The sequence below is a fragment of the Narcine bancroftii genome, chromosome 4, assembly GCF_036971445.1.
Source record: "Narcine bancroftii isolate sNarBan1 chromosome 4, sNarBan1.hap1, whole genome shotgun sequence".
NCBI classification, from domain to species: Eukaryota; Metazoa; Chordata; class Chondrichthyes; order Torpediniformes; family Narcinidae; genus Narcine; species Narcine bancroftii.
The window spans coordinates 317,197,300-317,224,982 of record NC_091472.1 but is presented as its reverse complement, the minus strand read 5'-3'; the positions used below and the strand labels follow the sequence as shown (position 1 = coordinate 317,224,982).

The 27,683-nt window shown below is 50.8% G+C and overlaps 2 protein-coding genes across 9 annotated transcripts in view; one reads left to right on the top strand and one right to left on the bottom strand.

Moving 5' to 3' along the window:
* LOC138762305 (tensin-1-like) overlaps nt 1-27,683 on the bottom strand; it is a 126,747-nt gene that overhangs the window by 90,290 nt on the left and 8,774 nt on the right. For 5 of the 6 annotated variants that reach the window (XM_069936054.1, XM_069936051.1, XM_069936053.1 and 2 more), the window contains exons 5-12: nt 27,242-27,306; nt 24,013-24,096; nt 21,064-21,176; nt 17,088-17,148; nt 16,914-16,989; nt 15,984-16,113; nt 12,168-12,233; nt 8,094-8,210 (exon numbers count right to left, since the gene is read on the bottom strand). In XM_069936054.1, coding sequence (XP_069792155.1) covers nt 8,094-8,210; nt 12,168-12,233; nt 15,984-16,113; nt 16,914-16,989; nt 17,088-17,148; nt 21,064-21,176; nt 24,013-24,096; nt 27,242-27,306 — 712 coding nt within the window. Of the gene's footprint in view, nt 1-8,093; nt 8,211-12,167; nt 12,234-15,983; nt 16,114-16,913; nt 16,990-17,087; nt 17,149-18,592; nt 18,669-21,063; nt 21,177-24,012; nt 24,097-27,241; nt 27,307-27,683 lie in introns of those variants that run through there. The other variant, XM_069936056.1, reaches the window with a different exon arrangement.
* LOC138762307 (uncharacterized) lies at nt 1,388-26,994 on the top strand. 3 transcript variants are annotated; one of them, XR_011356872.1, is made up of 3 exons: nt 1,388-4,162; nt 21,139-21,230; nt 26,676-26,994. XR_011356872.1 is itself a non-coding variant. In XM_069936059.1 (2 exons), the coding sequence occupies exons 1-2, from the start codon at nt 2,921-2,923 to the stop codon at nt 26,754-26,756; spliced, it is 1,323 nt and encodes a 440-aa protein (XP_069792160.1). In that variant the 5' UTR covers nt 1,388-2,920; the 3' UTR covers nt 26,757-26,994. The 3 variants fall into 3 exon arrangements, 2 of the variants coding, with proteins under 2 accessions (XP_069792160.1, XP_069792158.1); XM_069936059.1 differs by lacking the exon at nt 21,139-21,230; XM_069936057.1 differs by lacking the exons at nt 21,139-21,230; nt 26,676-26,994 and adding an exon at nt 13,136-13,863.

The window sequence follows — 27,683 nt, the reverse complement described above, 5'->3', positions numbered from 1 at the left end:
TCACAGATTGGGGGAGATAAATATGAGAGGTCATAGCTTTAGGGTGAAGGGAGAGGTTTAGGGGGAACATTAGGGGGAAGTTAATCACTCAGACAGTGGTGGGTGTGTGGAATGAGCTGCCATCTGATGTAGTGAATGCAGATTCAATCATGAATTTTAAAAATAAATTGGATCAATACATGGATCAGAGAGGTCTGGAGGGTTATGGAATGAGAGCAGGTCAGTGGGACTATCTAGTTTTATTGGTTGGCACAGAACAGAAGGGTCAAATGGCCATTTTTCTGTGCTGTAATGTTCTATGGTTCTAGTGTATGATTTTACTGTACATCAATCACTTAAAGTTAACACGCAGGGACATCAAAACAACTGTAAATGGTTTGTTGGTTTCATTGTAAGGACAGGGGCTTCTTAGTGAATATACCACTTCTGGAATAGTGAGCCCAGGTTTGGTCTCCCTCAGAGGGGGGCGTCAATGGTGAAAAGGGTTGAAGAATTCCTGGGTATCAACATCTCTCAAGATCTGTCCTGGGGCCTCCATGTAGGCCCACCAGCAGCTACACTTCATGAGGAACTTAATAATAATTTAGTACGTCACCAAAGACTCTCGTAAACTTCTACAGGTGTCCTGTGGACAGCATTCTGGCTGGTTGCATCACTGCCTGGTACGGAGGCACCTACTCTCAGGGCAAGAATAAACTCCAGAGGGTTGTTAACTCGGCCTGCGACATCACTGGCACCAAACTTCACTCCATCAAGGACATCTACATGAGGCGGTGTCTTAAAAAAGCAGCCTCTCTCCTCAAGAACCCCCACCACCCAGGCCATGCCCTCTTCAGTCTGCTACATCAGGGAAAAGGTACAGGAGCCTAAAGACGAGCACTCAGCGGCACAAGGACAGCTTCTTCCCCTCCACCATCAGATTCCTGAATGGACCAAAGACACGGTCTCACCTTCTCTCTTTTTGGTTATTTATTTATTCCAATTTATTTTTTAAAATGTAATTTATCACAATATTTGCAACTGAAACATTGCCAGAAAACAATGCTTCCAGGACACGTTAATGACAATAAATTCCCTATTTTGGACTGAAGGAGTTCTGTAAAGTTCCACCCGACTAATTCCAGCCACAGGGACACACTGTTAGAATGGCAAGCAGCGTCTAGGATGCTTGAGTCCTGATGGAGGGTCTCGACCAAGTCTCTATAGATGCTGCTCTAACTCCAGCTATATCTGTTTGTTCCAGAGTTCAGCAATGGAAGTCTCTCGCGCCTCCTGGAAGGAATGTTTCGCCAACAGGAGAGACGAAGCTGACCAAATCAATGCTCGCTGGACTTTGGAAGGTCCCGCAATGAAGGCATGAAAGTAGACCAATTCTGCAAGGTTTTCAGAGCTGGGGCTTTTTATGTGTGGGATCCGTCTCCCACTGAGGGTCAGCATGTGTGGGACCCATCCCCCACTGAGCGTCGGTGTGTGTGGAACCTGTCGTCCAGTGAGGGTCCTTGTGTGCGTGACCTATCCCCCAGTGGGGGACGGTATGTGGGACCCGTCCCCCAGTGAGGGTCGGTGTGTGTGGAACCTATCCCCCAGTGAGGGTCATCGTGTGTGGGACCCGATCCCCAGCGAGGGACAGTGTCTGTGGGTCCCGTCCCCCGTGAAGGTCAGTGTGGGAGGGACCCGTCCTCCCAATGGGGGTCAGTGTGGGTGGGACCCGTCTCCCAGTGAGGGCCAGTGTGTGTGGGACCCTTCCCCAGTGAGGGACAGTGTGTGGAACCCGTTCCCCATTGAGGATCAGTGTGTGTGTGGGACCTGTCCCCCAGTGAGGGTCAATGTGTGTGGTACATGTCCCCCAGTGAGGGAAAGTGTGTGTGGGACCCATCCCCCCAGAGAGGGTCAGTGTGTGGAACCCATCCCTCAGGAGGGTCAGTGTGTCTTGGACCCGTCCCCTCCAGTGAGGGTTAGTGTGTGGGGCCCATCCCCCAGTGAAGGTCAGTGTGTGTGGGACCCATCCCCCCAGTGAGTGTCAGTGTGTGGGACCTATCCCTCAGGAGCATCAGTGCGTCTTGGACCCATCCCCCCCAGTGAGGGGCCCGTCACCCAGTGAGGGTCAGTGTGTGTGGCACGTGTCCCCCAGTGAGAGAAAGTGTGTGGAACCCATCCCTCAGGAGGGTCAGTGTATCTTGGATCCGTCCCCCCCAGTGAGGGTCAGTGTGTGGAACCCATCCCCCCAGCAAGGGTCAGTGTGTGGCCCATTCCCCCCCCAGTGAGGGTCAGTCTGTGGAACCCATCCCCCCAGCAAGGGTCAGTGTGTGGCCCATTCCCCCCCCAGTGAGGGTCAGTGTGTGGGACCCATCCCCCCCCAGTGAGGGTCAGTGTGTGGGACCCATTCCCCCCCAGTGAGGGTCTGTGTGTGTGGGACCCATCCCCCCAGTGAGGGTCAGTGTGTGTGGCACGCGTCCCCCAGTGAGGGAAAGTGTGTCTTGGACCCATCCCCCCCAGTGAGGGGCTTGTCCCCCAGTGAGGGTCAGTGTGTGGGACCTGTCCCCCCAGTGAGGGTCAGTGTGTGTGGGACCCATCCCCCAGTGAGGATCAGTGTGTGTGGGACCCACCCCCAGTGAGGGGAAAGTGTGTGTGGGACCCATCCCCCAGTGAGGATCAGTGTGTGTTGGACCCACCCCCAGTGAGGGGAAAGTGTGTGTGGGACCCGTCCACCCCAGTGAGGGTCAGTGTATGGAACCCATCCCTCAGGAGGGTCAGTGTGTCTTGGACCCGTCCCCCAGTGAGGGTCAGTGTGTGTGGGACCCATCCCCCCCCAGTGAGGGTCAGTGTGTGTGGGACCCATTCCCCAGTGAGGGTCAGTGTATGGGACCCATCCCCCAGTGAGGGTCAATGTGTGGGACCCGTCCCCAGTGAGGTACTGTGTATGTGGGACCCGTTCCGCAGTGAGGTCCCATTCCCCAGTTCTGAGCCACTGAACAGACTGCTATGTGTCAGGATTCCCCCATTCTTCACTGCCCATAACCCCCTCCATGTCTCTTGTTATCGTCCTAATGACTCTCCTGTGCCAGGATTCACTGAGGGGTATGATCCGAGTGCCAGCAATGTTACCACAGGAGTGTGCCCTTTGGCTCATCCAGAATATCCTGCCCCGTTCCTTCCCTGCTTGCATTATTTGATGCACTTGACCCGGTGCACAGTATCCCCTCCACAATCCATACCTGTGCCTTGTGTAATGCACGACGTCTTCGTTGCAGCTTCAAACTCCCTCACCAGCTACCTGCGTTCCAAGGTTCTTCTTAAACTTCTCCGCACATCCCGCCCACTGGTGGAAGTGCACGAAGGTGGCCACAGGCTGTTTCTCTGCGTGCCGCGACTGGCCGCAAGCCCCCTAGTCGCTGCGTGCTCCTCACAGGGTCCTGTCCATTCCCCACACCTGGTCACGCTGGGATCTGCAGGAAGGCTGTCTCATCCGCGGGAAGTCGTGTCACTGAGCAGGGCTCCATCGGATGCTGCCCGCACTATCCCTGGGCTGGGGATCAGGGCTCTGTCCGACACTGGCTGCACTATCCCTGGGCTGGGAATCAGGGTTCTGTCCGACACTGCCTGCACAATCCCTGGGCTGGGGATCAGAGCCCTGCCCAACACTGGCTGCACGATCCCTGGGCTGGGGATCAGGGCTCTGTCCGACACTGCCTGCACGATCCCTGGGCTGGGGATCAGGGCTCTGTCCGACACTGCCTGCACGATCCCTGGCTGCTTACTGAGTCAGTCTCAAACAGCAAGTGAAGTCATCCCTGGAGGCAGATTGGATTACAAGCAAGCTAATTGCAGTCAGATCTGTAACACACCCCTGCCTTTCACTGAGATTGAAAGGATGTCTGTTTCTGGTTACCTCACCACCCAGTGGATGGGAAAGTCGTGTCAGGATGGTGGAAATTTGCTCGCTCTGTCTCTCTGCTGCTTCGCTCACTTTCTCCCCTCCACCTCTCTGCCCTTTCCTCCACTCATGGTTGATCTCTCTCTTTCATCCCTTCCACCCCAATGCCCTCAGCCACCTCACCATCAGGGAGGGGACAGAGGAGACAGTTCCCGGGAGGGAGACGGTTCAGGAGGAAGCTGCAGAGGGAGGCACCGGACGAGAAGGAAGGACGAGGACCAAATTCAGGTACATGGGACACCAAGCTGGCCAGAGTCAACACGATGGGCTGAAGGGCCTGTTCCATACTGTGTCTCCGTGACAAAGATGTGCAAAGTGAAGAGAGTGGATGGGAGCATCGGTGTCAGAGTTTCAGAGAGGATCTAAGGAAGAAATGTTTCCCCCAGAAGTGGGTTGGGGGTTGGGTTTGGAATTTGGAACGCACTGTCCAAGCTGGGTAATATTAGGCACAGACATTCACAAAGTTTATGAAGTATCTGGAACATCATTACCATTATTAAAGTCAAGATTATCCCCCTGCACTGGGAAGGAAGCAGGACCAGTGCAGTTGGAGATAGAAGGTTAGGAAGGTCCCTAGCCTGAATGGCCTGGAAATGTAAACAAAGCTGTTCGACCTGCTGAGTTTCTTCTGCAATGTGTTTTTATTCCAAACATGGTGTCTGGAGACTTTTGTGTTTTACACCTAATGCAACATTTCCTTACCCCTCAGGCCTAAAACATTGGGTTCTGTATCTTTACCTTTGCTCTATAAAGTTCCCTGTCTGGCCTGCTGAGTTTCTGCAGTGTTGTGCTTTTCTCCCAGGATATATATATATATCTCTCTCCCTTCTTCCTTCCATCTCTCCAGAGAACCATAGAATGCTACAGTACAGAAAACAGGCCCTTCGGCCCTTCTAGTCTTTACCAACCATCATTCTGCTAGACTCACTGACCTACACCCAGACCATAACCCTTCAGCCCTCTCCCATCCATGTATCTATTCAATCTATTCTTAAAACGTAAGAGTGAGCCCACATTCACCACATCAGATGACAGCTCGTTCCACACTCCCACCTCTCTCTGAGTGAAGAACTTCCCCCTAAACCTTTACCCTTTCAGCTTAAAATTATGACCTCTCATATTGATCTCCCCCAATCAAAGTGGAAAAAGCCTATTCACATCCACTCTGTCTATACCTCTCATAATCTTGTAAACTTCAATCAAATCTCCCCTCATTCTTCTACACTCCAGGGAATAAAGTCCTAACCTGTTTAAACCTTTCCCTGTAACTCAGTCCCTGAAGTCCGGGCAACGTCCTAGTAAATCTTCTCTGCACTCTTTCTATTTTATTGATATCCTTCCTGTAGTTTGACTAGAACTGTACACAATCCTCAAAATTTGGTCTCACCAATGTCTTAAATGACTTCAACATAACATCCCAACTCCTACACTCAATACTTTGATTTATAAAGGCTAAGGTGCCAAAAGCTTTCTTTACAACCCTGTCCACCTGTGACGCCACCTCAAGGAACAATGTATCTGTATTCCCAGATCCCTCTGCTCCTCCACACTCCTCAGGGCCTGACCGTTTACTGTGTATGTCCTTTCTTGGTTTGCCCTTCCAAAATGCATCACCTCACTCTTGTCTGCATTAAACTCCATCTGCCATTTACTGGCCCATTCTCCCAGTTGGTCCAGATCCTTGCTGAGGGAGGAGCACACATCCCCTGTGTGGTGGCAAGGCTGAGGGTGAAAATACTAGTGCTGATCAGCTGTGGAATTATAGAATCACTGGCCACAGAGACAGGCCCTTCAGCTCATTGTGTACATACTGACCATGATATCTCCCTCCACATGCCGCATTAGCCCAAAATGGGCCCATGTTCTTCTGTTCCTTTCCCCTGGAGTTGTCCAAATGGTCTGTTAAACGTTGCAATGTTTCCTGCCTCTGACAACCCGTTCCTCACCCTCAACACCGTGAGAGCCCTCTCCCCCCCCTCAGTTTTCCCTTATCCCCGGGCGGTCAGCCACTGTGTGTATGGGTCTGGCTCACCTCCTGTCGGGGGATGGAGGCCAGCAGGGAGGGCTGAGCTGGATCCAGCAAGTTCATTCCCCACCTCACCCACGTCCTCTTCCTCCCACCAACCTCATCTTCTCCAGTGTCCCTCATCTTCTCGAAAACCTCCCACTTCAGGCAGATCCATCCCATCACAATGAGTCCCCACCCGATCACCCTCACCCCCACCTTGGGTAAATATTCCCTGTCCCCTCTGGTTCTCCTTCCCCATCTCAGAGAAACATCCTCCTACCCCTTCCTCCCCATTCCCTTTCTCTCTTAAGCTCCTCCTTAAGCCCACCCTCCCCCATCTCCACTTGAAATTCCAAGCAGAATATTTTGGAGGATCAAGGACCACCCCACCTCAGGAAAACATCACCTCCCCCCTTCCACCCCAGCTCGGGTAAACATTCCCCACCCTCTCTGGTTCCTGTTCCCCATCTCAGAGAAACACCCTGGTGATACTGTTAGGGTGGCAGTTAGCACAACACCTTTTACAGCGCCAGTGATTAGGACCGGGGTTTGAATCTCACGCTGTCTGTAAGGAGTTTGTATGTTCTCCCTGTGTCTGTGTGGGTTTTCCCCGGGGGCTCCGGTTTCCTCCCACCCTTCAAAACTATACTGGGGGTTGTAGGTTAATTGGGTGTCATTGGGCAGCACGGAACCATGGGCCAGAAGATCCTGTTACCCTGCTGGATGACTGTTTAAAATGTAAACGTCCCCCACCCCTCCAATTCTCCTTCCTCCACGAAGAAACATCTCCTCCCCTCTTATCCCCCTTCACTCCATCTTGGAGATACAACCCTTCCCCTCCCCTCCCACCCCACTTCAAAGAAACATCAGTCCCTCCTTCCAGTTATCCTTCCTCCTTGGAGATGCATCCCCCCCTGTTTTTCTTCCCCCCGGTTCTCCTTCCCACCCCCCATCCCCCTGGTTCTCCTTCCCTCCCGCCCCAGTTCTCCTTCCCCGTACCCCTCCCCCCTACCTCCTCCTCCTTTCCCCATCCTGGAAAAACATCTCCCCCTCCTCCCACATTCCCCCCTCACCCCCGAATTCCTTGCTTTCCAATCCTCCTGCTCTGGGAAGAATATCCCCTCCTGGGTTTATTCCACCCTCCGCCCCACAACCCCTGACTCCTCCTGGATGGATCCAGTGAGCCCCTTCCCCATGTTGGGGAGTCAGGATGTTCCTGGTGACCCGAGCCCCTTCATGCTCGCAGAGAGCATGCTCTCGAGTTCAGGACATCCGACGTCTGAGGCCAGGCTGAGGGCGCAGCCCCCTCCCCTCCTCTTTGTCTGCCTATGCTAGGGCTGGACATCCACATGTCCACAGTACCAAGTGCCAGCTACAGTGGCGACCTTGCCAGAATAGGTCGGCCACACACGAACTGGGGTTAGGCTGCCAGCTTCCTGTGGGCTGGAAGGGCAGTGGTCACTGCTCACGACAGACTGACAGTGGGGGGAGAACTGCTGGACTACACCCTACACACAATGACAGTCACTCAGTACAACGTGTGTGTGTGTGTGTGTGTGTGTGTGTGTGTGTGTGTGTGTGTGTGTGTGTGTGGGTTGGTGTGTGTGTCTGACAGAGTCATTGTGTGCCCACGCCAGACGATGTTTTAATGCCCACCTGTATGGCGTTGGCCTCAGGACCAGTGCGGCAGTGTGGCGGACCTGGGTTGGGGGTCCGAGGGATGAGGTGGGAGGGGCTGTCCTGAACCATGCCCTCTTGCAAAGGGCACCAGTCTCTCTCCCCATATACACCGACCGAACCCCACCACCCCACCACCCACCCTCCCCCCCCACCCCCCGGCAGTGAATTCCAGTCCACGACATGCCTCAGTGTCCCCCTCAGATCCTTCCGCAGCTCCCCCTGCCTCTGGAGCTTGCCGGCCTGACACCAGTGAGAGAAATAATCATCCCTCCCCACCACCACCACATTGTCCCCCACAGGCACCACACCCCACCTGTGTGACGGCTCTGGCCGAGGGGTTACAGGTCAGCTCAGATCAACCGCGGATCTGATGCGGCAAGGGAAAATCCCACAACCTTGCCGGGAGATCAGTGTGACAGACCAGCCATCCTTCCCACCCATCCGCACTCACAGTCAGACCCTCGCCCTTACCCTCAGCACTCTCTCCCATCTCAGCACTGAAGTTCTCGTACGAGTCGCATCGGATGAGGGGGTCGGCAGTGTTGTAGTCGATGGACACCGCTGGCCCATTCTCCAGGTGCTCCATCCCTGACATGGTGGGGTGGGGGGGGGGAAGAGAGAGGTCATTAGATAGCAGATTGTGTGTGGGACCTGTCCCTCAGTGAGGGTCAGTATGTGGGACCTGTCCCCCAGTGAGGGTCAGTGTGTGTAGGACCTGTCCCCCAGTGAGGGTCAGTGTTTGTGGGCCCCGTACCCCAGTGAGGGTCAGTGCTTGTGGGATCCATCCCCCAGTGAGAGTCAGTGTGTGTGGGACCCATCCCCTCAGTGAGGATCAGGGTGTGTGGGACCTATCCCCCAAGGTGTGTGCGGGACCTGTCCCACCAGGGAGGGTCAGTGTGTGTGGGAACCATCCCCCAGTGAGGTCTGGGAACCATCCCCCAGTGAGAGTCAGTGTTTGTGGGCCCCGTCCCCCAGTGAGGGTCAGTGTGTGTGGGACCTATCCCCCCAAGGTGTGTGCGGGACCTGTCCCACCAGGGAGGATCAGTGTGTGTGGGACCCGTCCCCCCAGTGAGGGTCATTGTCCTCAGTCAATGTTTACACACAGAGCGGTGGGTGCCTGGAATGCATTACCAGGGGTGGTGGTGGAGGCTGGTTCAGTAGGTGTCTTGGAGAGACTCGTGTACAGGCACGTTGATGTCAGAAACATAGAAGGTTCTGGGTGTAAGGGATTGAGGGGTTAGATTGTTGTGGAGTAAGTTTGTATAGGTCAGCACAACATTGTGGGCTGAAAGGCCTGGACATTGTTGGACTGCTCTATTTCTATGTTTTCAAATCCTGCGCTGTCCATAAGAAATTTGTATTTTCTACCCGTACCTGCTTGGGTTTCCCCGAGGTGGGGGGGGGGGGGGGAGGACCCCCCCCCCATTCAAAATGTACCATGTTGTAGGTAAATTGGGGAGCATGGGCTCTGTTACTGTGCTGTGTGTCTAAATTTAGAAATAAGTATTGCCACTTGCTTGGCTGTAGAAAGTTAGGTTTGTGGCGTACGTGAACATTATACAACGTGGATGACAGTAAACACATTCTGATGATCTCCATCAGGGCCCCATTTGCCTGGGATAGATGTGAGGGTTTGACAAGCCTCATGGTGTCTGACACAGTGCACGGTTACGCCATGATCCCTCACTCACTGATGGGGTATCTGGGGTGTGCAGTGAGACCTGGCAAGATACCAAACAATCTGGATGAGGTGCCAAGCATCAACCCGAGCTGATGGAAAATTTTCCACTGAGCTTCGACGATACGTAACGCCGCCCTGGACCAAGCAGGAGGCTGGCTCTGGATGTTCACCCCTGAGGCACCAGCACTCCATGATGGCAATGAGAGGCAGCCACAAGATGGAGCAATAATTCACAAATGCTTCTTCAGCAGCGCGTCCCAACCTCACCTGGCAGCTCGGTCTCCCCTGATCTTCCAGTCTCTTCTGCCTCCCCCAGCTGCTCCTGGCCTCCGCTGGCCCCTCCCACACTCTCCCAGACCCTCCCGACTGCTTTCAGCCATGCCTGCCAGGGCAGGCAGGGGATCTAAGCACAGTGATGTGTTCACCGCAAACACAAATCCAACCTGACAGGTTCCAGATCATTCTCCCCAGATTCACACCCTTCTTATCCTCCCCAAGGTTAATTCCCATTACACCCCCTCTCATATCCCCCGGATCCACACCCTCATCAAACCTTCGGTCTCTGACAAAACCCTGGCAAATTTCTACAGAGGTGCGGTGGAAAATGTGCTGACTGGCTGCATCACAGTCTGGTACAGGGACACCAATACCCCTGAATGTAAATCCCTCCAAAAGGTAGTGGACACAGCCCAGGACAACAGGCAAAACCCTCCCCGCCATCGAGAACATCTACAGGGAACGCTGCCGTCGGAGAGCAGCAGCAATCATCAAGGATCCACCCCACTCAGCACACGCTCTGTTCTCGCTGCTGCCATCAGGAAAGAGGTCTCGGTGCCACAAGACTCGCACCCACCAGGTTCAGGAACAGCTGCTCCCCCTCCATCACCAGCCTCCTCAACGACAAACTCAATCAGGGACTCAGTTAAGGGCTCTGACTTGTTCATGTCATTGTCTCTGTATTGCACAGTCAGTTTGTTTACATTCATTATCTATTTCCAGTTCTTTTATTTGTTTATGTGTCAACAGTTTGGTTTTGCACTACCATTTAGTGGTCATTCTGCCGTACCCACAGAAGAAAGGAATCTCAGGGTTGAATGTGATGTCCTGTATGTTCTCTGACAATAAGTGTGAAATCTGAAATTAAGTCAGTGGAGAACCATTATTCTGCCCAATCCCACTGAGCTGTACCCAGCCCCCAGCCCTCCAATCCCTCCCATCCATACCTGTCCAGATTTTTCTTCTATGTCAAAATGGAGACTGTGACCAACCAGTTCAGCTCATCCCATACTTCCACCTCACATCTCCCAATTTAATTTTATAAAGCCTGGGCTTCCATCAGTTGTTGATCAGTTGAAAGCTGTTGCAGGGTCCAAGCCTGCCAGAGCTGCACTGGGTCAGTTCTCATCACCTTTCTCAAGAGGAGGCTGTGACAGGATCTGATGGCGGGGGATTTGACATCATGAAGGGCCATCGGGAGGAACTGTTTCCATTGGTCGAGGAGCAAGGACCAGGGGTCAGAGGCTGAAGGTGATTGGTCAAAGAACAGAGTTGACATTGGTACTCTCCCTACGGTTCAGAGGCATCTCAGTGAGCCCCTGGACCACCCAGGCAGAGGACCAACTGGAAATGGGATTCATGGAGCTGTTCAAGTCAAGTCCATCCCCATCTCCCTGTACATATACAACCCAATGAAACAATGTCTCTCTGGACCAGGATGAACGAACACACATACACGCAGTCCAAACACCTCCCCCACCCGCCCCCCCCAAACACACATCCCTGAAAGTGGAGTCACAGGTGGATAGGCCTTTCATAAATGAAAGTATTGAGTACAAGAGTTGGGATGTTATGTTAAAGTTGTATAAGACATTGGTGAGGCCCAATTTGGAGGATTGTGTGCAGTTTTGGGCACCGAACTACAGGAAGGATATCAATAAGACAGAAAGAGGGCAGAGAAGATTTACTAGGATGTTGCCCGGACTTCAGGAACTGAGTTACAGGGAAAGGTTAAACAGGTACGGACTTTATTCCCTGGAGTGTAGAAGAATGAGAAGAGATTTGATCGAGGTATTTAAAATTATGAGGGGGAGAGACTGAGTAAATGCAAGTAGACTCCTTCCACTGAGATTAGGAGAGATACATATAAGGGGACAAGGCTTTAGGGTAAAAGGGGAAAGGTTTAGGGGAAACATTAGGGATAAGTTCTTCACCCAAGAGAGTGGTGGGAGTGAGGAATGAGCTGCCAACTGACGTGGTGGGTGAGGACTCGATCTTAAGAATAAATTGGATAGATACATGGATGGGAGATGTCTGAAGGGTTATGGACTTGATGCAGGTCAATGGGACTAGTAGAATGATGTTTCAGCACAGACAAGAAGGGCCAAATGGCCAGTTTAATGTGCTGTAGTATTCTATGGTTCCATTTAAGCCACGGTCCTGGTGAATATTGTTCAATAGAAGGATGGGAGACCTTTCTTCTGCTGTCAACACCTTGGGGACATGAAACTGCTGATGTTGGAATCTGCAGTGGGAGCATTTTGTTGGGGGTACTTGGAGGGTTTGGCAGGGTCTGTGGGATTATTGCTGTTCCTCCAGCAGGCTGATGGGTGTGTGAAGGTCCACAGGGACACGTTGGGCCCAATGACCTGACACTTTGATGTCGGGAACCTCTTTCTTCCCCCAGTGAGGAGTGAGGTCCACAATGCAAGTAAGAGGAGGAGGGAGTGGAGGCAGATTCAGCAGGGAGTGCGTCGGCGTCTGGGCAAGCAGGGCGTGGAGAGGGGGCTAGGATGATCTCGTGGGCTGGATGACTTGCCGACAGTGATCGTGTGCTCAGCGCAGAGACATGTGTGGGTGAAACCTACCTTTTATTTTTTCTGGACTGAAGGAGAAGATGAACTCGACCTTGGCATAGTCGGGGAACCGGTCGTCTATGAGAGAGAGAAAGAGAAAGAAAGAGAGAGACGGACTGTTATTCCACAGTTAGAACCATCGAACCCTAGTGGGGACAGCTGGAAATGCCAGGGGAGTTGGGGTCTGTCAGAGTGAAAAGACCATTGTCCTCGTCTCCGGGGCTGCCCCCTCAGTGAAGGCTTGGGGGATACTTGGAAATGATTGAACATAGATCACTACAGCACAGTACAGACCCTTCAGCCCTCAATGTTGTGCTGGCCCATATATTCCTTTAAAAAATACTAAACCCTCCCTACTCCGTAACCCTCCATTTTCTTCCATCCATGTGTCTAAGAGTCTTAAATGCCCCTAATGGTCTTGCCTCCACCACCATCCCTGGCAACGCATTCCAGGCCCCCACAACTCTCGGAGTAAAAAACTTACCCCTGACATCTCTCCTAAACTTCCCTCCCTTCACGTTGTACCCACATCTTCTGACATTTGCAGTTCTTGCCTCTCAATCTTGTCGACCTCTATCAAGTCTCCTCTCATCCTTCTTCTTGACGTGGGTGTCAGACAAGCTGGTTTGTCATTTCTGGAACAGGAGCCTTGACAGGAAACCCCTCTCCAACCGAGGGACCAACCCAGCAGTGCAGCGTGAGGCCATTCACCCCCTCGAATCATGCTCCTCTCAATACTTCTGCCTCCAATGCCACCCCTCTCCACTGTCCCTCCAGTCATCCCACTGGCAGGTTGTTTCAGATTCCAGTCAACCTCTGGGGGGAAAGTATCTTCCTCAGACACCCCCTAAACCTACTATCCCTTTGATTTTAGATGCCTCTGCAATGGGGAACAGTCTCTTACCATTTGACCTGTCCATGACCTGTCCATGCCTTGATCTAACCTCTGTCAAAGTGATTACCTCCTTTTTATTTCCAAGCTTTATCCAAAGCTCAAGAGCGGGAAAAAAACAGCGGTACTGCCACCAGGGTGGAACCGTGGAGAGCCGGGAGCGGTGTCACAGCACTTTCTCATGGGGTTCAACTGCCCAGTCTGACTGCCATCAGTTCCGACCAGACTTTGAAAAGCCCATTGAAGGAGACGACGGTGACTTTATTTAAAATCCCGTGACTGTGGGGTCTTGGCTCAAGATGGCAGCGACTGTGATTGGCAGTGGCCACGAGGGGTTAGATTTTGTGGAAGTGGAGGAACCGGCGCAGGGCACCAGAAAACGGGGAGGCCACCCCCCCCCCCACTCTTGGAGGAGGAGAAGCAGAGGAGACGATCCACGGGATGACCACAGGGGCGAACCAGCGAGGGGTTCAGCAGCTGAAGAACGCACAGGCTGCTGGTGACTTGAGGTGAGGAACCCATGCAGGCTGCGTGCCTGCGAGACGGGGCTGAGGGCGCTGAAGTGTTCCTGACTGTGTCAGAGGTTGGGATCTGGAGCTCGGGTTGCCGATGGTTTAGACTGGACTATGGAATGGCTGCAGGAGTGCTGGAGGCGAATCCACGGACACTCAGTGACTCTGGGGGGTGGGGGGGAGCTCTCTTTGGCATCTCTCTCTCGGTCTATAAGAGGCGGTTCAGGCAATTCCTACCAATGGCGAATCTGCCTTGCAGCAGGCAAAAGGCAATTTCATGTACAATAAAGGAATTTTGAATCTTCATTTGAACTCTTTGGAAGAACTTTCAGATAGGTTAAGTAAGGGGGGTAAGGTCTGGCAGATTTACAGCAATGTTGGTAAATGTGAAAGGTAGAAGCACGCTGTTGTCTAGAAGGCCTTGGAGGTGCGTGTGTATGAAATGTAAAGGTTGTTTTGCAGCTTCAACTGGTCATCAAGAGGATGGATTGCTAGAGGGATAAAATTTAAAGGACATTCTTCTCCAACTGTACAAGGTACTGGTGAGGCCTTGCCTGGAGTAGGTGAGCAGTTCTGGTCTCCTTGAGGAAAGTGCTAGTTTCAGGTGAGCTGTTTAGAGGAAATTCACCAGATTGATCCCAGCGATGAAGGGGTTAAGGTTATAAGGAGAGATTGGCTTAGCTGGGGCCGTCCGTGCTAGAATTTAGAAGAGAGGGTCTCATAAGAATGTGATAGTATGAAAGACTGAGGCAGGAAAGTTGTGTCCAGTGCTCTCTATTCTGGTTGGTCTTGGGGTCACTTCTTTTTACGTTGTATATAAATGATTAGATGGCTTAGTCACTAAATTTGCAGATGATACCAAAATAGGTGATAGGGTGGGTGGTGCTGAGGATTTGGAAAGGCTGCAGGAAGATTTGGATAGATTAGGAGAACAGGGAAAGAGGTGAAAGATGAAATACTATATTGGAAAGTGTACGGTCGTGCACTTTGGTAGAAGAAATAGATGGGAAAACGATTACTGGTATTTAAATGGGGAGAAAATTCAAAATTCCAAGGTGTAAAAGGACTTGGGAATCCTTGTGCAGGATATTCCCAAGTTAATCTCCGGGTTGAGTTGGTGGTAAAGGCGAATGTAAGGTTGGCGTTCATTTCTAGAGGGATAGCGTACAAGAGCAGTACAGACCCTTCAGCCCTCAATGTTGTGCTGGCCCATATATTCCTTGGACAATACGCGTTGGAGTCCAGAACGATGAGAGATTTGAGGCATTTCAAATGCTGAAAGGACTGGACAGAGTAGATGTGGCAGGGATGTTACCCACAGTCGGGGAGTCGAAGACAAGAGGGCACAGCTTCAGGGTAAAAGGGCGTCCATTTAAAACAGATGCGGAGAAGTTTCTTCAGTCAGAGGGTCGTGAGTCTGTGGAACTTGTTGCCATGGGGGGCTGTGGACGTGAGGTTGTTGGGAGTATTTAAGGCAGAGATTGACAGGTAATTGATGTCAGGGCATCAAGAGTTACAGGGAGAAAGCTGGGGAGTGGGGCTGAGTGGGAGGATGGATCAGCTCATGATTAGAATGGCGGGGCAGACTCGAGGGGCCTCCTTCTGCTCTTAAATCTTGTGATCCTGTTCCCCCAGCAACTCCAGAGGGCGGTTGGGCAGAGGTTTTAAAACTAGCCAAAATTCTTGTTCCTGATCATGGGCCCAGAGACCAGAGGCCAGAAGCAAGAAATATCCGCAGATTAAATTCTGACACAGTCTGGCTGGGGTCAAGGTGGAGCAGGGGTCAAGGTGGAGCAGGGGTCAGGGAAGAGCCAGGGTCATGGGGGGGGGGGTGGGGGAGCTAGGGTTGGGGAGGGGAGCAGAGTCAGGGGGGAGCCAGGGTTGGGGTGGAACCAGGCTCAAGGAGGAGGCAAGGTCTGGGGGGAGCCGGGGTCGGGGTGGAGCCGGGGTCGAGGTGGAGCCGGGGTCAGGGAGAAGTGAGGTCAGGGGGAGAGCAGAACTTGGGGGAGAGCCAGGGTGGGAGGGGGAAACGGGGTCAGGGTGGAGTGAGGACAGGGGAGACTGAGTCAGGGAGAGAACCAGGATAGGGGGGGAGCTGGAGTTGAGGTGGAATAAGGATGGGGAGAGTAAGGTCACAGGGCGAACAAGGGTCAGGGGGAAGCTGGGATCGGGGTGGAGCGGGGTCAGGGAGGAGCTGGGGTCGGAGGGTGGAGCAGGATCGACGGGGAAGCAGGGTCAAGGAGGAGTGGGTTTAGGGGAGCTGGATCAAGGGAGCAGAGCCAGGGAGAGCAGGGTCAAGGGGAAGAGGGGATCACGGACAAGTGGGGTCAGGGATGAGCAGGGTCAGGGGTCAAGGGGTCATGAGTAAATGTTCACAGAACACATGACAACTACAGACCACCTTTAATGAAGCAATGGCATCACCTTTAAAGGCATCATCCAGATCCTCTTTGCCAAACACGACGCCAAGGTCATGAATGGCACATGTGTGGAACTGCACACGGAAGACAATTTCCCGCACGGGTCTCTGGTATCTCTTGTGATAACACTTCAGCTGCAGGGAATGGAAAAGGGTGAGACAGCGATCCCTTCTGACCCTGTCCTCACAAGGGGAGAGGTCACAGGCGCACGAGGATTTCCAGGTGAATGCACAAACGCTCAATGGTCCGTGTGTGGGGACCCATCCCCCCCAGTGAAGGTTTGTGTGTATGGGACCCGTCCCCCAGTGAGGGTCAGGGTGTGGAACTCATCCCCCCCAGGGAGGGTCAGTGTGTGTGGGACCCGTCCCCCCCAGGGAGGGTCAGTGTGTGTGTGGATCTGTCCCCCAGTGAGGGTCAGTGTGTGTGGATCTGTCCCCCAGTGAGGGTCAGTGTGTGGGACCCGTCCCCCAGTGAGGGTCAATGTGTGTGGGACCCATTACCTCAGTGTGGGTCAATGAGTGGATCCCGTCACCCCCCAGGGAGTGTCAGTGTGTGTTGAACCCATCCCCTCCAGTGAGGGTCAGTGTGTGTGGATCCATCCCCCAGTGAGTGTCAGTTTGTGTGGGACCCATCCACTCCAGTGAGGTCAGTGTGTGAGGGAGCTGTCCCCCAGTGAGGATCAGTGCGGAACTTGTCCCCCAGTGAGGGTCAGTGTGTGGAGGACCCGTCCCCCAGTGAGGGTCAGTATATGTGGGACCCAACCCCCAGTGAGGGTCAGAGTGTGTGGGACCCAACCCCTAGTGAGGGTCAGAGTGTGTGGGACGTGTCCCCCAGTGAGGGACAGTGTGCATGGGACCTGTCCCCCCCCCAGTGAGGGTCAGTGTGTGTGGGACCTTTCCCCCAGTGAGGGTGAAACCAACATTTGGTTTCTTACCAATATATCTCCTTTGAGCATCAGTCCTGGTTCGATGGTGATACAGATGCTGGTGTGACCATCCTGTGGAATATTGCTGACATTTGATTAAAAAAAAGGAGAGAGAGAGACTGTTTGATAATTTGCAGAGAAGACGTGGAATGTGAGATTGAGATGTGCTGGGAACTCACTCACTAGATTCCGGACGTATAGGCAGGTTGCATCCCCTGGTAGATCTTCAGGAATGGTTGACACCCTGTGGGAGAGGACAAGTGGTCAATTCCACAGGGAATTGGCAGGCGGAGGTGGGGGGGCAAAGGGGACTGCTTTGTGACCAAACTCACCTTCCTGTCAGCCATACAATGCGATAACAGGCCCATCCGGCCCACAAGCCAGTGTCTCCAAATACACTAATTATCCTACCATCCCAATCCTTCTATGGATCGTGGGGCATGACTGGAGGCCCAGGGGAATGACTTGAGCCCATTAATGATCAATAGGGCCATCTGCCTGTGGAGCCACAGGAGATGTGTGAAGTACAGTAACCAAGTACAGTAAAACCCCTGGTCCCCGCCACCTATAGTCATTGGTATATGCCGAATAAGTGCATTTTCCAGTTGGTTGAGATTACGTGTTGTGTGATTGTTCCCTTTTTTAAACTTGTTAGCTATTTATTTTCCAGCATTTGTTTGGCTGGTTGCTTGAATTCTGGAGAACGGGGATTTTCATGTATTTTTAATTTTAAATTTAGGCATACAAGATGGTAAAAGGCCCTTTCGGCTCACGAGCCCATGCTGCCCAATTACACCCAATTAACCTGCACCTCAGTATGTGTTGAATGGTAGGATGAAACCAGAGCTCCTGGGGAAAACCCACGCAGACACGGGGAGAACGTGAAAACTCCTCACAGACAGCGTGGGATTCGAACCTGGGTTGTTGGTACTGTAACAGCGTTGCGCTAACCGCTATGTTAACCATTTTTAGAAAATTTTTATTTCAACAAAGATGACAAAACACAAACTTTCCACAACTACATCTAATAAACTACTTATATTAAGAGAGTAAAAACAATTCACGATAAGCAGTAAATCTATACCACCCCTCTGTTACATACAATTCACATTTTAAAATTAAACCCCATTTTTACCATCTTCCACGACACACGCCATCCCCTGGGGGACCCACCATTCCCAGAACTCCCTCACTGTTCCCTCAGTCACCACATGCTAATGCGCCAAGTCTGCAAGCTTCTGGACATAACCCCAAAAGATGGGCCGGCAGTCAACTCACCCAACGGTCTCAACCCATGATTAGCCAGCTAGGCCAGGCCCAGCGACAACCCCACAAGGAGACCCTCCGAGCACCCGATCACCCCTTCACACCAGGTGGCCGTAGATCAGGAGCATGGGGCTGAAGTGCAGCCAGAACAAGAGCAGCACCCCCTCCAGGTGGGCAAAGAGGAGCTGTAACACTCCACATACATGTGGCACCGTCTCCTCCCAGCCGCAGAGGGGACAGGCAGCCGGGGTGTTGGTGAACCAACTCAGGAAGCGGTTACACGGTACTGCTCAGTGCAACACACTTCCCCCAGGTCTCCGAGGTAAATGTGGTGGTGGGGGGGGGGGGATCCCATGCTACTCTAACCACCCTTGGTGAACAATAGCTTCCAGGAACTAGACAAAGTCGCTGGCATCAACTACCTTTGGTGGTCTGGCATCCCAATATTTCTGCCCCGCCAATACAGAATGTTGTCTAACCGGCTCCTTAGGCCCTGGAACTCATAGCTCGCTTTAATTCCTGGATGTCAACATCTCCGAGGATCTCTCCTGGAGCCTCCACATTCTTGCATCACAAAGAAGGCTCGCCAGCGGCTCACTTTGTGAGGTGTTTGGGGTCAGTACATCATCAAAGACTCTTGTAAACTTTTACAGGTGGACTGTGGAGAGCATTCTGGTTGGTTGCATCACTGCTTGATGCGGAGACACCAACCCTCAGGACAAATATAAACTCTAGAGGGTTTTAACACAACCTGCGACATAACAGGCACCAGTCCTCACTCCACTGAGGACGTCTACATGAGGCGGTGTCGTAAAAAAGCAGCCTCTATCCTCAAACACCCCACCCCTAGGCCAGGCCCTCTTCACTCTGCTACCATCGGGGAAAAGGTACAGGAGCTTGAAGACGAGCCCTCATCTGCACAAGGACGGCTTCTTCCCCTCCGCCATCAGATTCCTGAATGATCAATGAATCACAGACACGGCCTCACTTTGACTTTTCATGTACTATTTTTATTTATTGTTGTAAGGTGATTATATGAATGTTTGCCCTGTGACGCTGCCCCAAACAATGAATTTCGTGACTTGCTCAAGACAACAAATTTTGATTCCCACTGCCTGGCTCGCTGGGAATGGGGGCTGGGCCCTAGCCTTGTCATAGTTGTTTTCCACCAGTCCAGGGTCACAGCACTGTCCAGGGGCAAGGGGAGACATGCCCTTGAAGTCAGCAGATCTCTGGGCTGTGGTGGTCACCCCATATTCAGGTGGACAACTGTGGGCGCCCAGGAGACCACCATCCATTTCAGATTTATTGTCTGTAATGACATAACACAACCCTGAGATTTCTTTCTCCTGCAGGCCAGGCAGAACTACCACTTATTGGTGGTGTAAAAAAAAACTGTTCACAATGTAAACGTGTAAACTAATAAAGAAATGTAAACAAATTGACTGTGCAATACAGGCAGAATTTAAAAAAAATCAATAAAGTGCACAAGTCAAAGCCCTTAAATGAGTCCCTGATTGAGTTTGTTGTTGAGGAATCTGATGGGGGAGGGGGAGCAGCTGTTCCTGAACCTGGTGGGTGTGAGTCCTGTGGCACCAAGACCTCTTTCCTGATGGCGGCAGCGAGAACAGAGCATGTGCTGGGTGGGGTGGATCCTCGATGATTGCTGCTGCTCTCTGACGGCAGCGTTCCCTGTAGATGTTCTCGATGGTGGGGAGGGTTTTGCCTGTGATGTCCTGGGCTACCTTTTTTAGAGCTTTACACTCAGGGGTATTGGTGTCCCCGTACCAGACCGTGATGCAGCCGGTCAGTGCACTTTCCACCACACCTCTGTAGAAATTTGCCAGGGTTTCTGATGTCATATCAAACCTCCGCAAACCTCCTGAGGAACTCAAGGCGCTGACGAGCTTTCTTCATGATACCTTTAATGTGTTCAGTCCAGGAAAGATCCTCAGAGATAGACTCCCAAGAACATAAATTTCCTCACCCTCTCCCTCTCTGATCACTGGATCGTACTCCTCTAACTTTCCTTTCCTGACGTCAACAATCAGCTCCTTAGTTTTGGTGACATTTGAGTGGGAGGTTATCGTTGGTGCATCGTTCACTGGGGCTGTGAGTTGGATAATCAAGGTCAGGCCAGAGGGGCTTGTGGGAGCAAGTGGGAAATGAGGTCAGATGGGGTTGGGAGGGGGGATCAGAGGGATGGGAATCTGGGTGTGAGGTGGGCATAACAGGGGCAGACTGCATCTGTGGATTGTGAAACAGTTGATGTTCCAGAACTCAACAAAGTTCTTTGGCCTGAAACATGGACCAGGATTCTCCCCCCACAGATGCTGCCATACTGTGCTGTATTTCCTCGCCACCCTGAATTGACTCCAAGATAGTGCGAGTCACGGAATATTTCAGGGAGCAGGGTGACGAGTCCGGGAGCAGGGTGACGAGTCCGGGAGCAGGGCGACGAGTCCGGGAGCAGGGCGACGAGTCCGGGAGCAGGGCGACGAGTCCGGGAGCAGGGCGACGAGTCCGGGAGCAGGGCGACGAGTCCGGGAGCAGGGCGACGAGTCCGGGAGCAGGGCGACGAGTCCGGGAGCAGGGCGACGAGTCCGGGAGCAGGGCGACGAGTCCGGGAGCAGGGCGACGAGTCCGGGAGCAGGGTGACGAGTCCGGGAGCAGGGTGACGAGTCCGGGAGCAGGGTGACGAGTCCGGGAGCAGGGTGACGAGTCCGCAGGAGGAGGGAATACAGGGAACACACAGGAAACAGGCAGTATTAGAATCTGGAGGGGTACAGAATAGTCAGGAATACAGGAAGATTCACAGAAAATTGGAACGATGGTGGACTCTCAGGAACATCAATTCTAGTTGATTGTGGAATACTGGGTTTTGGTAACTTACCTCCTGTGGACTCGAACCTGGGAATTCCGTGTATGATGACGTGATGCAGAAACAGAGGCTTGTTGTTCATCTTAGCGGTTCCGGAGAGCAGTCCGCTGAAATAATGGACGTACCTGCACCACAGGAAGGTGTGAACATGGTACAGAATTCACAGGGATACAACTCAGGTAATTGTAAAATGTTGCACTCACCTTTGCCTCTCTTTGGCCAGACTTGTGCTATTTTTAATATCGAGGGACGCTGCCTTGCTCACTCATGCTTAGTGGCTGAGAGACGCGATGTCCTGTCGGAATCTTGAAAAGATCCCTTACTTATTTTGTAACTCAAACAAAACTTTCCCAAAAATGTGGGGACCTTTCCGGAATTATTTCAGAACCTCTGGTTAAACTAAAGACATTTCTTTTGCTTTTGTTAATTTGCTGATTCCCATCAGTGATATAATCTTCTTAACCCCTGATAAACCATATTACAGCACGGAAACAGGCCATCTCAGCCCTTCTAGCCCACACTGAACCCTCTCCTCTAGTCCCACCTACCTGCACCTTGTCCATAACCCTCCATTTCTCTCCCATCCATCTACCTCTCCAATTTTTCCTTAAATGACAAAAGGGACCTTGCCGTCACTACTTCTCCCAGAAGCTCATTCCACACAGTCACCACTCTCTGAGTGAAGAAGTTCCCCCTCATGTTACTTCTAAACTTTTGCCCCTTAACTCTAATTTGCGACCTTTTGTTTCAATCTCTCCTGCCCTCAAGGGAAAAACCCCATTTACATCTATTCTATCCATCCCCCTCATAATCTTAAATGCCTCGATCAAATCCCCCCTCATAATCTTAAATACCTCGATCAAATCCCCCTCATAATCTTAAATACCTCGATCAAATCCCTTCTCATAATCTTAAATACCTCGATCAAATCCCACCTCATAATCTTAAATACCTCGATCAAATCCCCCCTCATAATCTTAAATACCTCGATCAAATCCCCCCTCAACCTTCTACGCTCCAAGGAACAAAGCCTTAATCTGCTCAATCTTTCTTTGTAATCTAGATTCTGAAACCCAGGTAACATTTTCGTAAATCTCCTCTGCACCCTGTCTCCCTTGTTGATATCCTTCCTATAATTCGGTGACCAGAACTGCACACAGTATTCCAAATTTGGCCTCACCAATGCCTTGAACAGTCTCAACATCACTTCCCACCTCCTGTATTCTATGCTTTGATTTATAAAGGCCAGCCTACCAAAAGCCTCACCACCACCCTGTCTACATGAGACTCTACCTTCAGGGAACGATGCACCGTTATTCCTCAATCTTTCTGCTCCACTTCATTCCTCAATGCCCTCCCATTTACTACATATGTCCTGTTTTGATTATTCTTGCCAAAATGAAGTACTTCACACTTATTTATTTATTTTCTTTATCCAATATATATCTGTGCATGTATGTCTGTTCTCCATGGAATTCACTGTAAAAATGTCATTCGAGGTTCATTCAGGGTAACATTTGATGCCGAATGTCATGACCACATTGAATTTGTGTCATATGAAGTTCAAAGAAAATTTGAACTTGTACCAGTGCCACCTTTATTAGTTATGGTGTGTCCATCAATGTACATTCAGAAACCATCCCCAGTTCAACATGGGCCCAAAAAAGCGAAGCTACGTCGGCAGAAGCTCTTCACAAGCCCGTAGAGTTAGGCAAAGGAGAAAGCAAGACAGCAGAGGGACTTCAGGATCGCCCCTCACTGTTGGGGCTTCCAGACATGCAAGGAGCAGGCAGCAGGAAATAGAACACTAGTTCTGGCTTGCATTCCTGTTTTTTGCAATTGTGGCAATATTTGATGCTGAATGAGTTATGTGGTATTTTATTTCAACCACGTAGTCAACACTTGAGTGTTTTCTTTCCCGGGAAACACCAGGTATCCTGCTAGTTAATTATTAAACCCGACGTCCAGCTCTTTATTGTACTGCACCAAGAACGAAGGGAACCGTTAAATCTGCAACTGCGGCTTGTAGACGGGGTTAAGGTGGCGAGGGGTGATTGGGATAAGATTGAACGATGGATGTGCTCTATAAGTTTGATAGTTTTTGATGGACTTTTTAAAAATGACATCTATATTGTGCACTCGACAAACTTTCTGTACATATTTTGTTTAATATTCAATAAATTCAATAAAAATATTCTGAAGAATAAAAGCAAATGTTGGAGAAACTCAGCAGTCAAACAATGTCCTTTATATGGCAAAGGTAAAGATAGATAACTGACGTTTTGGGCTTGATCCCTTTGTCAAGGTAATTCCCAGTGGAGTTCCTTCCGAACTGTCCCATCACACACTCCCGGGGTCACAGACAGAGTGAAGCTCCCTCCACACTGTCCCATCACACACTCCTGAGGTCACAGACAGAGTGAAGCTCCCTCCACACTGTCCCATCAGACACTCCCGGGGTCACAGACAGAGTGAAGTTCCCTCCACACCGTCCCATCACACACTCCCAGGGTCACAGACAGAGTGAAGCTCCCTCCACACTGTCCCATCACACACTCCTGGGGTCACAGACAGAGTGAAGCTCCCTCCACACTGTCCCATCACACACTCCCAGGGTCACAGACAGAGTGAAGTTCCCTCCACACCGTCCCATCACACACTCCCAGGGTCACAGACAGAGTGAAGCTCCCTCCACACCGTCCTATCACACACTCCCGGGGTCACAGACAGAGTGAAGTTCCCTCCACACTGTCCTATCACACACTCCCGGGGTCACAGACAGAGTGAAGCTCCCTCCACACTATGCTTGTCGAGCTGATCTGATGGGACACTGTACCAACAGGATTGTTGATCAGGGTCACCAATCCTTCCCCCCCTCACAGCTCAGGACTTGAGATCGCCCACCCACCCTACGGCAACCTGCCCACAGACGCACTGCCCTGCACGGGACTGGGGACCCACCTCCTCTGTGAGGGCTGGATTACCGACGAGATCTTATCCTCGTAGAACTTCTTCATGGCGAAGCGGTCCAACGCCTGGTCTGCACTGTGAGGACACAGGGAGGAATGGACTGTTAGCACCTTCAGAAATGCAAGTATAGAGATGCAGTCCCAGCACCCCACACAAAGTCTGCAGATGCTGTGATGATAGTAAAGACACACACCAAAACACTCGAGGAACTCAGCCGATCATTCAGCATCCATAGGAGACAAACATATATGGCCGACATTTCTTACCTGAGCACTTCACCAAGGATTAAGCAGAATAAAGCAGGAAATCTCAGAATGGAGAGACTATACACAGACTGGGAGATCGTTTCGTTGAGCCCCTCAGCTCTGTCCACTGAAAATAGAGTGGATCTCCCAGTGGCCACCCATTTCAATTCCCATCCCATTCCCTTGCTGACCTGTCTGTCCATGGTCTCATGCATGGCCAGACTGAGACCACCCGCAAATTGGAGGTACACACCTCATCTACCGACAGGACCCCCTCCAACCGGATGGCATTAACACCGACTTCTCTTCTACTTGTTAATCCAACACCTTCCCCCCCCACCCCCATCTTCTTCCCCCAGCTCTGTCTCTCCCTTCCATCTCCTTTCACACCAACATGATCAATTCTCACCTCTTCCCTTATTGAATCCAATTAACACCCTTTGTTGGTCTGGGTTGGGAGAAGGAATAAAAAGGCCGACTATTATTTGGATGGGGAATAAAAGTCAAAATTCAGAGGTGCACAGGGACTTGCGAGTCTTCGTACAGGATCCCCTAAAGGTGCACCTCCAGGTGAGTCAATGGTGGTGAAGGTGAAGGCAATGTTGGTGTTCATATGGAGATGGATAAGATACAATAGCAGGGATGTGATGCTGAGGCTCTAGAAGGCCCTGGTGAGACCTCGCCTGCAGTGTTGGGTTCCTCGTTTAAGACGTACACAGTAAACAGTCGGGCGCTGAGGAGTGCGGTAGAACAGAGGAATCTGAGAATACGGATATTTAATTCCCTGAAAGTGGTGTCACAGGTGGACAGGGTTGTAAAGAGAGCTTTTGGCATATTGGCCTCCATAAATCAACGTATTGAGTACAGAAGTTGGGAAGTTATGGTAAAGTTGTATAAGACATTGATGAGGCCAAATAAGGAGGAATGTGTGCAGTTTTGGTCATCGAACTACAGGAAAGGTATCAATAAGATAGAAAGAGTGCAGAGAAGATTTACTAGGATGTTGCCTGGACTTCAGGAATTGAGTTACAGGGAAAGGTTAAACAGGTTAGGATTTTATTCCCTGGAGTGAAGATAAAATAGGGGAAAAGATACCTGAACACATATTATATAAATGGGACGAAAAATTGGTACAACATAGAACTTCTCCAGTGTTACATCATCTCCTCAATATTTGGAAGAAGATTCATGTAGAAAGAAATAAAACAAATTATCAATTACCAAAACTAATATTGACGCAAAATAAGCTACTCCCTTTTACAATAGATAACCTTTCCTTTAGAGAATGGGAAAAAAAAGGGATTAAAAGAATAGAAAATTGTTTTTCAGGAAGTAGATTCTTATCCTTTGAACAAATGAGAGATAAGTACAATATAACTGGAGATACAGCGCTGGCATATTACCAACTGAGATCCTACTTGAAAGATAAATTAGGAAGCAATTTGAGTTTACCAGAGGGAAGTAACCTTGAATATGTGATTACAGATACAATGTTAATCAAAAGATTTATAACAAATATGTATATTAAACTGCAAGAAAAGGAGAATGAGGAAACAAATGGTAAAACTAAACAAAAATGGGAACAAGATTTAAATATAAAGATAAAAAAGGAAACATGGGAGAAATTATGTTCTGGAACGATGAGAAATACAATAAATACGAGGCTACGTATGATACAATATAATTGGTTACACAGACTATACATTACACCGAAAAAGTTAAATAAATGAGGGGAGATTTGATCGAGGTATTGAAAATTATGTGGGGAAAAGTTTTGGGGAACATGAGGGTGAACTTTTTCACACAGAGAGTGGTGGGGGTGTGGAACGAACTGCCAGCTGAGAAGGTGAATGCGGGCTCATTTTTAACATGTAAAAAGAATTTAAACGGGTACATGGATGGGAGGGGAATAGACTGGGTGCAGGACAATGGAACTTGGGAGAAAAAATGGTTCAGCACAGACTAGAAGGGCCAAAGGGGCCTGTTTCCTTGCTGTAATGTTCTATGGTTCAGGAACAGATTTTATCCAACAGCTTTCTTGAATCACCCTGTCTTATCCTAACCCTGACCCTAAACCAATCAGTCTCAACCTTTTTTTGGCCACGGCCCCCATAGATCACTGCTCAAAGTTTCTGGGCCCCTTTCCTGTGAAGGAGTCATTTAGTTGGGTTCTTCTGTACTTCTCCCCTACTGACCTCATTAAATACAAAAAATATTTTATGATTTCAGTCCATTCCCCCCCCCCAGGGGGTCCCTATGGCCCCCATTGAGAATGGCTGGCTGAAACTACATGATGGGAACACCACATTTTATTGAATTTCTGTAACAGTGAACATGATGCTATTGTCCATATTTCACGTTTATTTCCAGACCGGGGTCGGTAATTACATGGATGCCTTTTTTTAACAGATACCTGCAGGAAGCAAGAATGTGGGTAGAAGAAACGAACCACCCTCATTAAGACAAAGCGAGTGCCGGTGGTCAGCCTGAGGGGACCAGGGGTGACGTGCCAAATTTCCTCAGGCTTCTGGGGAAGTGGAGGCGACGTCACACCTTCCAGCGCATCAACGTTGATGGGACAGGACCGCTCAGCGAGGATGCTACCGACACTGAAGGTTCTGTCTTTTGCTTCTCTTTCTCCGACGATAATGGACGCCGGGCAATCTCGGCCAATCTTTGCCTGCCTTACAGCAGACTAAAGGGAATATCGTGTAACATTACATGACAATAAAAGAGTCTTGAACCCACCCCATTGAAGCCATCTCTCTGCAACCTGTGTGACCCAGACCACCACAACAGTGAAATGCCCTCTGAGCTGCCTCAGTGAGCGCAAGGGCAATTAGAAAGGGACGATGTTTGCCCTTGATGCTTGCCAGCAAGGGTCTCCCCCCACGAACAGATGGTGTGTGATGTTGGAGCCCCACCCCACTGCAGATAGGGCGGGAGGCCGGTACCAGTGCAGCAGTCATCCCTACCTGGCGGAGATGTTGCTGTAATGCATGTACGCAGCAGTTACCACTCCGGTCCGGCCACCGTTCCCCTGCGGCAATAAAGTGCACATTAGAGTCAGTGACCCTGACACGAACAACACCCTGCCCCGGGGTACAGCAGAACAAGAACGGTAACAGGAATTATAGGCCAGTGAGTCGTACACACTATTGGAGAGGATTTATAGGCGTTTACAGAAATATAGTCTTCTCAGGGATAGTCCCCAGGGCTTAATGAAGGGAAGATCATGGCCTCACAAACCTACTCGAGTTTTCTGAGGTGATAACAAAGGTAATTGATGAGGGTGGGGTGGTAGATGTGGTCTACATGGACTTTAGACATTAGACAAGGTCCCCCATGAGAGACTCATCCAGAAAGTCATGAGGCTTAGGATCAGTGGAATCTTGGTTGCTTGGATTCAGAATTGGC